This window comes from Halyomorpha halys, unplaced genomic scaffold, assembly GCF_000696795.3.
Source record: "Halyomorpha halys isolate HHAL.00 unplaced genomic scaffold, Hhal_1.1 Scaffold29.1, whole genome shotgun sequence".
In the NCBI taxonomy this organism is placed as follows: domain Eukaryota; kingdom Metazoa; phylum Arthropoda; class Insecta; order Hemiptera; family Pentatomidae; genus Halyomorpha; species Halyomorpha halys.
In genome coordinates, this window is record NW_027115892.1 from 2,597,420 (window position 1) to 2,612,060 (window position 14,641).

The following is a 14,641-nucleotide window of genomic DNA, read 5'->3' on the forward strand; positions in this document are numbered from 1 at the left end:
TACATTTGTTTTTCGTTTATACTTCATGGGAAGGTATTAATATCATAATTGTATTTATGTTTATATTTTAATGTTATATTTAATGTTTTTTAACGATTATATGTACTAGTATTATTTATTTTTATTTGTTCAAAAAAGTACATCCTACGAGATAACAACGACCTGATGACGATATCTATCGGTCGGTGCCAAAATAACGTATATCATGATAGGCACAAATTAAATTTATTTGTTACACATTTTATAATTAGGGTGCTATGGAGTTTACTACTATTTATAACCTAGAGCAGTATAATATAAATTGATAAAACTAATAATTATTAACCAAATACTAAAATGAAAGTTAATAAAAATAATTTTAATAATTATAATTATACCTAACAATTGTTCAAACTTATTATTTTCCACACCCTAAACCGTATTATTGTACAATTAGACAACAGCCTAGGTCGCCACACCAATGAACTCAAACGACATGGCCTTATAATTTAATTTTTATGCCGAAAGTTTCATAATAATATTTAATTGAAAAGGAATTATTTATAAAATGTCAAACTATCAACAATTATGCACTGAAAAAAACTTAGAAGCTACGTCTGTAGGTGAAACTAGAACTTGAAAATGTTTGAATCTAAATATTTGTTACCTGTATCACTTTTAAATGTTTCAGATAAATTAATTATAAACATGCACCATCCAACATTATGGTAAAATATATATTTTCACCTTCCATTTCAAAAATTGAAACCTGAACTAATTGAAATATCGGTGTTAGGGGGTAAGGAAGGATGGAAGATTTGGATTTTTAGAACGGATTTTATATGTGTATATACATACGCATGTCTAATTATTTTAATGAGATACTTGACAATCAATAGACTAACATAAACCGTTAACTTTTACATTAATTTAAAGAATTAAAAAATCATCTTATGAAAATCAACACTTTGTGATTCCATTGATTGTAGTGACTGTCAAGTCTCTTAATGTAAAAATTAAACATGCGTGTAGGTTAGGAATAGTCCCAGCCAAACAAGACCCACAAGTTAGTTTAATTTTTATTGCCTATTGTACAACTTAGATTATATTTTTTTTTTGTATAAAAAACAAATTATTATCTATCTTATTGAACAATGAAAGTATTATTCGGAATGAGTGTCGACAAAAGTGAGCGGCACAAACTCGGGCAAGCCCTTCTCAATATTTGCCAGATACGGACGTGAGATTTTACCGATATGATGGATGAAGTTCTGGCTTAATATCAACGACAATGTTTACCCCCTGTAATCCTCGAATCAATTAATTGTTACTATTATTATTGACTGTAGCTCTTTTCAGGAAGACTGTCCAAATGATGGATTAATTGGGTTAGTCTACTATCTAATTTTTTTACATTTCATTCTCATGTATATTTATTAAAATTTTTGTTGACTTGTTAGATTTTTTTTAGTTATCCCTTATCGGGCTACCCAGAAGTCCCAGAGTCCAAGGGTTTGGCCCCTCCCTGACGTCGAGGTTGTCCGTTGAACGACATTTACATTTTTTTTACCTTAATTTTTCTGTAAAATATTTTTTTTTTAATTTTTTACAAAAAATGTTGATCAATTTAAACCGATCAATATATGTTCCTCATAAATTTACGTAGGTTGACTCCGAAAAAAAATTCAGCGTGTTCTATGATTCGGTTAATTAAAATTTGTGTAAACACTGAATCAGTTGGAAAAAGTAATTCCCCAATTTGGTTATATAATGAAGCAAATATTAAAAGTTTAAATTATTAACTCTTAAAGTTTTAATACATCTTCTGAATAGTGTCGAATGGGCTCTAACACAATTGAATAATTTCCCAATTATTGTAGAACCTATAATTACAGGTCGTGAAGAGACTCAAGTGCCTACAATGGCGGTCTCCTGTTGTACCAAAGGGACAAGGGTTTCGACAGTCGCCCTCAGGTACCCATTGCTGGAACACAATTCGGCCATTGACACACCAAACCCTTTGTTTCCAGTTAGGTCTTGTACCCCAATGTCAGATCAAGGCAGAATACGATTGTTATTCGACATTTCAATGGTGACACGATGTCTTGACGCTTGGCTCAGACAACCCTTAAACATTTACTCAGATAACATTTCTATCTAAACATTAATACTTTATTTGAAACTAAAATCTAATTGCGTTATTTAATTTATCACTTGATGCGTACTGCATATTGTCATTTTTTTATGTATTAATTAGCCATATTTGTTTGAGTTTATAACTGATTTTTCTATTATATTATAGTCGATACGATCTAATATCTTATGTATCCTCTCATCAAAAGTGGGTACCCATAATTAGGGAATAAACCTGGAAGTCGAGTTTCATCATTAACTAATTACCTCCTAGCACAACCATTGTTCAAGAAACATCACTGATTAACAAAGGACTGTGCCCCTGGGCCTTCTTCATGGGTTATTATGGTAAAGATTTTTTTTTCGAGACTGTATTTTTCGTAACATTGCTCCTTCATGGTTCAAATGGATGAGAAGTCCGATAACCTCTAAAATACCACACTTTCAGTTTTTCCTATTTTGACCATGTATATCATTTCCATAAAATATTACTTACATTTACGAAGATAACTAAATTAACTACAATCGGATACCAAACTGGTCTCTGTAGATACAGTTTCTCAAATATTTGGAATCATAAAAAAAAAAAACGGCCACATACAATTACATATCATATTATTTTTAATAATGCCCTCCAAAATGTTAACACCTTAACCAAAATATCTATGCTCATATATTGAGGTTTTTCTTATTCATAAGATATAAAGTAATTTAAATTAAAATGTTTATTTTAATAAGGTAATTTAAACTAAAATGTTTACCTTATCAAGTGTTTTTTACCTTTATATCAACCAAAATAATGTGAATGCTTACATAGGTATATTCAGTAATGAATACATATATGTATATTCAATATTGAGAGACGTGACAGCCGTCCGCGTTGGAGGGTAGGTTCCAGAGCGCCGGGTTCGTAATATTCTGGGTTCGATTCCGGCCTAGAGCAGTTAGTATATATTTCTAGAAGGTCCCAAGGAACAAATTTCCATCCACCATGGCCAGTTCGTGGAGATATCTACATGATAGATTACCAATACTTTATGGTATTAACCATAAAATTTTATTTTATTATATAAAATAAAATAAATTTAAGTTTTGAAACTTATCTTAAAAAAAGTACCTACTAAAACTACAAAATAGAAGCAAATAATATAAATTCATTAGACCTGAATCACTATTTACCAGTGATTTTTATTTCCTTAAAAATGAAAATTAATTCTAATGTTATGTAACAAAACCAATTATGAGCTTTTTATCAATGATTATATTTAATTTCAACATTAACACTGCAATAAAGATTCACTATCATTAGTTATTGATACATCGATAAGAAATGTAACACTTATTTTAGTTTATTGCTACATTAATTGTTTCTATATACTTGTTTATTGTTATATTCCATATGAGTGTTAAAACTAATGTTTGAAAACGTTTATAATATTTGGTCGATTACAGTTTAAGTGAATAGAAAGTCAATGGGGTTGTTTAGCGAATTCGTGAAAGATTTCAGCCTTGATAACAAAGCAGGTCATGGAATAACTTCTTCAGTTCTCTTTGTTGGAGAACTTAAAGGGAAACATTCGAGTGACAAATCAACCGTTACTGAGCACACCGATTGCGGTCGACAAAGTGAAAAAGCTAAGGAAATGGGTCTCTCCTGAATAGGGTAATTACTGAAAAAAATCATCTACATGAAGTGTGCTCCCTGATCTTCTTCCACTTAAAAAAACAATCTCTTCGCTACAGGATCGTTACTTGTGACGAAAACTTAAGCCTTAAAGAAATCAAAGGACCTTATGGAAAGTGGCATAGAAAATATCATCTTGTCTTACTTTATGTTTGAATTATTTTTCATTTATATGGAAATGATAAAGCTGGTAAATTGTGATTTTTCTAATTTCTTAGTTGCTCCAACTTGGCAGATTTAATAGAAACATCGTTATTTCTATCTATTTAAGATTTAAAACTTTAATTCCTATATCATAGCCCTCAAAGAATGGTGTCGTAATTGGAGGATTAAGATAAATTCCAACAAATTCCATCAAATAATCTTTACCCTTCGTCGTAAACCTACCGACTGCACTACAGTTTCATTTAATAATGTTTCTTACCCCTCTCGAACAGATCCGCTACCTTAGACTACATTTGGACAAACGATTAACCTGGAATCCTCACACAAGACTGAAAAGACAGGAAACTGCACGTCGGTTTCGACTATTACAGCGCTTACTAGACAAACGGTCTAAACTTCCAACACATTACAAAAGACTCATCACATGACTAATAAGGCCAATCTGGACATAAGGAGTTGAGCTTTGGTGCTCCACTAAACCTTCGAATTCCTCTCGTATTCAATCCTTACAATCCAAAATCCTTCGTAAAATCCTCAATACTCCTTACTTTGTCACAAATAAAATCATACATACTTAATGTTCCCTATGTAACCGATCTAACCCGAACCAGATATCACTCTTTCCATTATAAACTCCCTAACCACTCAAATCCCCTAGTTTCTAACCTTGCATCTTCTTCCATTCCTGACAATCCTCCGAGGCGCCTGAAAAGAAGATGGCCACGAGATGCCAGATGGCCAGCTAATGTAAAATGTCATTAGAGTGCTACCAGTGGGTAGTTGCTCTACACGCCTGTAACACTCCATTTTAACTAAGATCATATTTATTAAATGTATTATTTAATATATAGTTGTAAATTTCAATAAAGTTAATAAAAAAAAACTCTAATTAATTAATTTTAAAAAATCCTGATTTTTAAACAGATTTTATCTTGTCTAATAAATTTTCCTCCAACGCTGGAGACATATCTAATTATTTTCTTGATTTCTTGAAATTTAAATTTGGAAAATAGAGCTGGTTTTTCTAGAATACACCTACCTACCCATATATATTCATTATTGAATACATATAAGGTAATTTGAACATGTAATTGGTTAATTCAAACTAAAATATTTATTTTCTATCTTATGAATTAGCAAAACCTCTATATATGGGCACAGGTATTTTAGTGTTAACATTATGGAAACCAAACATTATTAAATAATAATATGAAATATTTGGTATTTTTATGATAATTATGTGAAACCAAACAAAAGGGAGCAAAATTAAATTTTTAAATAATTTTTTTTGATGGAAAAATGTCGAGGTGTTTGCAGTAGATGTTAGAGACCAGTTGAGTATCAAACTGTAGAAAATTTAATCTACTTAGTAAATGTATGTAAGTAATATTGGTGGAAAACGCTATTTATTGTCAGAAATGGTAAAAACTGAAAAGTATGATATTTTAGGAATTATCGTACTTTTTATCCATTTAGGTTTATGATTTTTTTTTTTAATAGTTTTTTAAACACCTTTTACCTTGTCCACCTTATTATTTTCTTGAAATGAGAATTTGGGAAATCCTATGTAACATACCCATATGTATTCATTATTCAATACATCCATCTAAGAATGCAAATTATTTTAGCTGATATTTAGTTAACTCAATATTTGCTTTCGGTAAGTTCTTCAAATAGTTCTTGAAGATTTTTCTTTTCTGGATTATTTCACTCATTGCCTACAAAGGTTTCTCTGTATTGTTTTTAAGTTGCATCCTCTGCAATCTTCCATATAACTGCAGACCGATCTCTCGCCGGGCTCCCATTGTTCGACGACCCTAACGCATTGAGATTGCAGTCACGAACACCCGGACCTAATGTTCAACGATAACAGAGACCCCAAACTCCAGATCGATGTCATTTCCAACTTTGACTATAAAACGACCAGTGGCGGTGGCCTGCTAACGACGTCCCTGTTGGGGACCAGGTTATGTGCTGACCCTACGGGCTTTATGGCTCCTGGATTTCTAATGGATGTTGACATTCAAGCTTGTATATTTATGATGTGATCCTTAAAAGCTTGCTCTATGGAGTGTTTATGATATTCTATGATCCTACATGGTTATTCATCTGATGTAAATTATTATTAAAATTATTTCCATCTGAAAACAAATTATCGAAGATCGTTTGCGAAGGATTATTTCTGGATAAAAAAAAAATCCTACATATACAAAATCATTTTAATATAATGTATATCTTATTCACATTGACAGATCGCTGAATATTGTATCCTTGATTTATTATAATACTTGGAACATCAAATGCCTACATTTACCATGCTAATATATATTTTGAAACAATTCAATTACGTATCATGCGTATACTATAATTAGTCTATGTACATGTAAATACAAAACATAAATAATGTAGATTTTAAAATGTGTGTTTATTTTATGAATGCATTAAGCTTTTTAACATTTATGAATAAAAAATCCAATTTATCATTATTAATGATGATATATCAATTAAAATTATTAAATATCGAAAAAAAATATGATTAAACAAACGAAATTTTTCGTTGATAATGCGGTTTAATAGACATTTATGGAAGTCATATCGAATAATTGAGAAGTTTAAGTAAACGGAGGTTTTTAAGGTATATTATTAATTTATTAAGAACAATTTATACACATATAATCGTAACTGTTATTTAAGCTATTTTATTTTTAAGTTAATACAATTTTTAATTAAATTATAATTTCATTGTTATTAAAATAACCTATATCGACTAGTAAATTTCAGTATTAACAAATTGTAATCAATTTTAATAGTATTATATTATATTAAGAGATGCGGAATCCTTCTTCACCCCTACTAAACATCTTAAAATATCTCTCCGTCGTCTATAGATCTCATTAGTCATCATAAATTTCGTACAGAGCATATTTGGTCCTAGGAAATCTTCCACTAATTTCATCTTCTTCTGAAAATATTTTAGCGGAAACTGGCCCTTGAGAAGACCCATTTTTGTTCTCAACTCTTTGTTATTTTATTTTTTTTTGTCTTTTCCTTTCAAACATTAACCAGGCTTTTTGAAACCCAGTTTAATTAAAGATTTTATTTTCTGAACTCAACCATCAATGTATCAAGCCGATATACCACATTAAAATTTAAGCTCTTGAAAAACATTTCATAATTATACCAATAATAATAATGTTTTTCAGTAATATACTCATTAGATATGAATCATGTTCTATTATTAATATTTATAGTATGTATTCTCATGAAGAGAAATTATAACTATAAAACCTAACTATAGTCTAAATCTGTTTATTTTTATAAAAACAATTTAAATATTAAAATCAATAAATGATAACACATCATCCATAGGTAAACTTCTTAAAATTCTAAGTTATTCATAATAATAAACTATAGGTTATACTGCTGGCTAATGCTATTGAATTGCTTAATATATAGAGTAGTATTGTTTATTACAGTTTATCATATATTCTATTATATAATAAACTGGGGTTATATAAATGAAAGGAACTAAAGAAGAAAATAAAAGCAGTGTTCAAGCCGGGAAATTCTTATTATTTCCATGTCTTAATCAATGAGACTACGCTTAAAACATGGTTACTTATTTTCAGTAAACAAGAAGAATATTGGTCTAAAGTTTTTAAAAATGATGCATTCCTTGAAATTTATAGCCTTTGTAAAACGAATCGACTTGAGATTTTATAATGCTGAACAACGGGGAATTGAAATGAGCGTGTAAAATTGTTATGAAAAAATAAGGAACGAATCACTAAAAAGCTGAACGCAGCTGAGCGAATTGAAGAACATCTGAGTGTTAAGAAAGTGGATTTGAGGATTGTGTTGGGTCTGATTTTTTAGAGTTAGGGTTTGAGTTCTCTGTAGAGAAGTACTCAGCCAAATGTGAGGGTTTAAGCCTTAAGATTTGCCAACTGTTATTATTATTAGTGTTTTGTATTTTAAAAATAACTTTATTGTAAAATCATCTTAAGCGTTATAATGCATACTGCCGTCAAGCTATTAATATTATTATTATTTTGTTTATTTAAATTGTGTATAAAATCAGAATAGGTTCCTATTGATCTGTGACAGAAGCTAGCAATGACGAGTTATCTCCAATATGTTGACAGGGTTCACAAAACCGGTGTTAGGGAGAAGAAGCGTTCCCTTTTGTCATGAGTGTTAGTGTAAAACATGAATGATGTTATTCCGACCAATAGAAAAAATAATGACGTAGTTTCATTAATAATTAGTCAAGCGCCGTAAAGATTAAAAATGATTGTGATTAATACCAGTCCATTAGAAAACTCGAGTTAAAAAGACTCAGTTCAAAGAAGCCCATCCATTATAGCCGCAGATTTCTTCAGCTGCTAAAACGACTTTGCTAACCGGAGGACGTAATGTCGCAAGTGGAAACCAATTGTCCGTTCTTGCTCTTACTCAATTGCTGAAATTTCCTGGTTCGGTTAATGGTCCGGAATAATCGGTCCCTTTTCTCTTCCACATTTCTTGCAAATTATTTTACAATATTTTGTCTCGATTGTTCCTGTTTCCTTCAACAGAGACTAGTGTAATCAGCACGAAATATTCAAATGATTGAATTAAACGTTTCCTTGATGTTATATTTTTTTAAACATTAGTGGGTTTCATAATAATATTCTTCGTATTTTTGTTACGTATTCGATCCTTGGGACCTTCAACAATTTTTTGAACGATCCTTAGTTTTTTTAACGTTGCGTTTTTATTTTCCATATAGTATTCATGAAATTTCAATTTTTCTGCTCATTCATAATAGTGATAATTTTTAATAATTTTATCAGTTTGCTAAAATATGCTGTTTGGTCCTATCCTTTGTATTTACTGTTAAATAGCAGTGATTTGGATTTTTTTCCTGATACATATTTATTTATTGATAAATATTTCAATCTGTGACAACTTGTAGGCAATTTTTACACTATTATGTACAATATTAACACTCTCCACCTTAAGATTCCCGAGCCCAATTTATCCCCCACGCATCAGGGGCAATGCAGTCCTCTCACGGCTAATAAGCCAACAGATATTTGGATTACATCTCCAGTTTTGATACCTCCTATTTTTATAAAATTAACATAATAACTGTAAATGTTTTTTTCTTTTTGCTTCCTTGTTATAAAGGTATGAAAGCTTTGTATTCTTATAGGAAATAAAAAAAAAACTTTTTTCTCGGAATTGAACATTTCTACTTTTATTTTATTTTACGTTTTGGACTTAAAAAAATTAAAATAGTCCCCTACCTGCCTGTAGTTAAATCCACCTACTACTATTAACCTGATTTTGATGAAATGTTTAGAAATTATGCAGACTGTTTTCAGATTGCTCCATACCAATTGTATGAACCTATACATCCTCTACTTTTCCTTAATAAAGCTAGCATATTGTCTTTGACGAACCTATATCATTAGATTTGTTTTTATTCCGTTTACTTAATTATTGTCATTCCAAAAACATACATTATATAACACAATATAACACATAAACATACTAATTATATTTTGTCCCTTCATAATTGTTAATGTTAAGATGGATGGTATCAAACAATTAGCTGGGTAGCTCAAAGGTTTCAGAAACCGAACACCTAATTTTTGATGAAAGCAGATATCCTCAAAGTGTATCCAATGACCGGAATCCGATTATAGAATGTATCCGGATATCCGAATTCACTTTGTGCTATCAATTTTAACCTCAGATATCGATTAAACATGATTCTGAATGGTCATATTTTTTCTAAAAGTTATTAAACCTTTTGGTATTAACTATTATAACGAATCATGAATTTCATGATAATCTGTCTATTTTTATAAAAAATTCTAAATCCTCAATTATCATCATCATTTCATTTAGATCTAATACTGTTAGTTGCGACACCTGGTAATAACATGTATCCATTCCTATTAGCTGGTAATGGTCTGAAAATTAAACGATACAATTTAATCAGAAGTTAAGAGCCAAGTGGTTAAGGAGATGCATCCAGCTCAGCTAATTATTGGATCAGGTTTGATTGCAGCAGCAGGATCTGCATTGCAGAGCAAAATCTCATCAGCGGTTGCTAAGCGTTTCTCCCCTTCTGCGTTTCTTGGATAGGTAATGAGGCTAGCGATAAAGTCAAATTAATGAAAACAAAATGTTATATGATTTTTAAAAAAAATAATCACATGAAAGCAACTGAAAAGGGATTAGGAATAATTACATTTAAGAAACATATGAAGTTAATGGATAATATTACGACAACGGTAAAATCAGTTTATTACAATGGTCTGTTCTTAACCGTGTGGTTGGAATGGTGAAGGATGTAAAGAGTCTCCTCATACATAAATAACATTTCCCTTTATTCGACACGCTTCATTGAGTGTTGATGCTTTAAGAATCATTATTGTATTGAATTGCATCACAATACATTGAAATTGGATTATGAACTTATAATTAAATCTGTACCACTACAACCCATGAAGTGCCAAGGGTGTAGTACTTTGTAAAGAAGTACTGTTACTAGACCAACGGTTGTGTAAGGAGGTGATTTGGTCAGAATCATGCTCGACAGCCAGATTTTTTGGTGAGACATTAATCAAATTTTACTTCCTTACATTTTTTCGATTTAAATGAAGTCTTTTATTCCAAACTCCTTAACCATCCTAACCCATTAATTCTTAATCTTTCATCCTTAACAATCCCTGATAATCCTCCGAGGCGTCTGAAAAGAAGATGGCCACCAATGGGTGGTTCCTTCCCAAGATTTTCAAGTGTATATGAAACATACTACATATTTACCTATTGTATTATTTTGTACAGTTGTACATTACATTAAATAAATAATTTAAAAAAAAAAAAAAATGAAGTCACTTTATATATTTGTGATTAGGGCTATAAGAGGCCAACTCACTTTTTATGTTTTATAATTAACATAAAAGTAACATAAATTGACGTCTAAGATCCATTTAAACCAATTTCAATTTCTCAAAATTATGCATAATGTTATTTGTTTTTTTCTATATCACAAGTGTAATAAGGGTTTTGAGAAAAAAAGACTTTAAAATATCATTTGAGATTCTCTAATTTGGCTTTTTCTTTTCTTTTTTTTTTTTTTTTTTCTAGACGACTTAAGGTTAGGACCTACATGGGTTTTAGATTATATAATTGTTTTTTTGAACTCTGGTATATTGCCAACCAGGCCTGAATTCTCGAAGATTCATTTCATCTGTTAAGCAGGATCTTTTAATGCTCTAACCCGATTGCATATTTTCAAAGATAATTATCCTGGACTGATCCGATTTTCACAGCCTGATGGCACGAGAAACTTCTCCAAGAGCTTTGACAAAATTAAGTACGTTTGGTCAAAGGTTGTAACCAAAGCAGGTGTAACTGAATATTTTTTTAACTATGAATTAAGGCTTGGAAAGGAGATCTGATATGATATAATTTTAAATTGAAAAATGTCCAATTTTCCCTGATAATAAGCAGATCAGTTTTGAAATGAATAAATTAAAGAACCTTATTGCATTAAAATATTTCTTACAAGTTTTTTTTTTTTTTAATTATTGCATATATATATGTACTTATTTGACATTTTTTGGTTCATGAAAATCCTTGATCTATTTACGAGATAGTTGTTTTAACTTATAATTGAAAATATCTCTTCAGAATCATTTTTTTCTAACCTTACACATAAGAAAAATAAAATGTTTGAGTAAATTTTGTTTTCCGATTTTTGCTTAAAACAAGACTGTATAGGATAAAAATATGCTCTTTATACTCAGTCTTGTGATGATAATAAATAAGGATTTTTCAACAAAGAATTTAAATTTTCTCTGGCAATAAGGTTCTGTTCTGGTCAATGTTTTGGTCTATACCACGTTCCGTCAAATATTTTTCCATTTAATTATTCCAGGTTTCTTTGTCTACAATTTTGTACCTATCAACTTCTGTCCACTTCCTTTGGAACGTTTTTTCATCAAATTCTTCCAAAATGTTCTTTTCTAGAACTACCTATTGGCTGATTTTTGAATCATTTCACACATTAATTTTTATTTAATGAAGATAGGTTTTAGTTAATGTATTTATTTTTTTAAATATTACATATTTTTTCTTATTTTGAAAGGTTTCCGTTAACAAGAGATTTCAGAACCGAGTAATATTTTCCTTGGTCACTTTATTATAGCAATGATATTGGTATTTTATTTGTATTATGATATATTAATTAATATAACTTTGTTATTGTTACAGAGGGGATGCCTTCCTGGAGCCATACATGCAGGGCTTGGACCCGCCAGCTCGCCCACCACCGCCCACTAAGCCCGCCTTCCCACCATCTCCCAGGGCCATAGAACAGGTCAGTCTTCAAATTGTTTTCCATTTTATATGATATATTTCTACTATTCTTGAATAGTTTTTCAGATTATTGTATTCAAGACTATACCGTAGACAGACTACTTTTTGACAATCGCACTAGCTTTGGAACAGTCTATTCAGGGATCAGAGTAGAGAAAGAAACTCATGTATACGGTAATATCTTTGGAACACGACCATTTCAAAATAAATCAGGTATGGCTCTATCAAAAAGAAGGAGCTATACATGCTGTTTCTTTATTTACATCGTGCGGTATTGTTATATTGTACACGGTATTTTAATTGAAATATTATTGTTCTTTACAATGTTATAACAAGATCGTGAAAATGGAATTTCAAGCATTCGCTAAGCACTTTAAAAGGAATTTCTGTGAATATTATATTGTTTCTATTCTGAGAGCAAATGGAGTAAAAATATTTACATTTGGTTTTCTTGTACCCTTATAGTATTTCGTGCGAAATCCAAAATATTTTTTCTTAGTCATTATATAAAAAATGGACTGATGAGAGATGTAAAAGAAATAAATTAAGAGATGAATAAACGTTTACCCAAAATTAATTGATTTTGATAATTCTTCTGGAAAAAATAAATTAATATCATGAAATTCTTTGTGGGTTTAATGAGTGTGTTTGTTCCAATATGGGTTTAAACATTGGATATAAAAATACTATGATTAAGTGCATCTACCCTAATTAATTTTAAGTGTCACTTGAGACCTTTAAATTGAGGGAAAATTCTAACTATTTTATTGTTTCCAATCCTATTATTTGTACCTCAAATCTCCCACGACTACAATTGGAACATGTCTACTTCTAATGCTCTATATTATTTTGTTTAATATTAAAGCATAAATTAACGAAGCTTAGGTATTTTAAAAGGATCGAATAATATTAAATGTAGTATAAAAAGGCATTATTTAAAGAGTGAAAACTACTATCCACATGTATGACATCTGTAATGGCAGAAAAAAATATATGAAACTGGAAAATCTAATATTAAAAAAAAAACCCTTGTTTTCAGGACTACACCTGTTTTAATCAATTATTTTACTTATTTAACCGCGTCATTATAGTAAATCATGTAAAATAGTTAAATCTCATCTGCCCTTCAGTAAACAAGGTTTACCATAATTCGGGCGTAGCCGATTTCTGTGTTGCGGATTTGTAATCAGGAACACAGGATTGCATAGCATCTACTATGTAAATGAGGAGGACGTGCGTACGAGCGATCGGTTATGGTATGGATTGTGTAGGGAAACACCGCTTACCAGTACCTAGGTTCATATGAAGATGTACTGAACGATACAGCTACAGTAAATACGCTTATTACTATGCAGTTACAGAGCAGTAATAATACTTAATCTCACTAAGAAGAATTTGACAGATATTGAGGTTAACCGATTCTATCCACTGCCGAAAGTCGACAGCGATTGTTCATGAACCTTAGTGCTCACCACATTCCTTCCACGTACTAGTAGATTGCTAGAACACTTCCGGTAAGTGTGGTGTGGTGTTGGTCAGATTTTGTGGCTGGATCTTATCGTACATTGCCATTGCAGATCTTAAATCTTGATTCTTCGACATGATCGAGATTCCTGCCTAAGATATTTTGCTTCTTTCGGCGATATGAGAACTAAACACTTATTTTGATGGACAAATATTAGACTAGAAATGCTAGGGCTGCTTGAAGGAAAGCTAAATCTTTTAGGGTCACTTGAGACTAGGTTTATTTTTTTTTTTCTTATTTTGTATTTCATAGCCATATTTTTTTTTCTCATATTTAGAGCTGAAATCATTTCTTTGCTCCTGATTTAAAGTTGAAAACCTTCGAATCAAGAGAAATATAGGAAAGTTTTCATGACGTTAAATAATATCTTTTCCAAAATTTCGAGATGTTTTCAAGAAAAGCCTTTTGAAACATTTTGTTCTTGTTAAAACATTTTTATGTTGTTCTTTTTAAATCATTGGAAATAAAAATAAAAATTGTGAATTTCTTTAAAAATTAAAAATGCTAAAATATGTTTTAAAAATATACTTCGAAAAGAAAATTTTCATCTCAATTCATTTATGTTTTTGAAGGTTTATACAGATTTATTTAAAACGTATTTTAGTAAATTAGACCATCACAAGCACGCACGTTTTTATCTATTGTTTATTTTTTTAAAGGTATCAAATTGAATAAATGAAATAAGAAAAAATATTAACAATATTAATATTAAAATAAAACGAATGCCTGAAACAGATTTTGTGTATTTAAAGATAAATATAAATTTAATATCTGTT

General features: G+C 30.3%; 1 protein-coding gene across 17 annotated transcripts in view; it reads left to right on the forward strand.

Moving 5' to 3' along the window:
- spri (sprint) overlaps positions 1–14,641 on the forward strand; it is a 759,753-nt gene that overhangs the window by 634,024 nt on the left and 111,088 nt on the right. For all 17 annotated transcript variants that reach the window (XM_067052866.1, XM_067052867.1, XM_067052872.1 and 14 more), the window contains one exon: positions 12,236–12,341. In XM_067052866.1, coding sequence (XP_066908967.1) covers positions 12,236–12,341 — 106 coding nt within the window. The remainder of the gene's footprint in view (positions 1–12,235; positions 12,342–14,641) is intronic.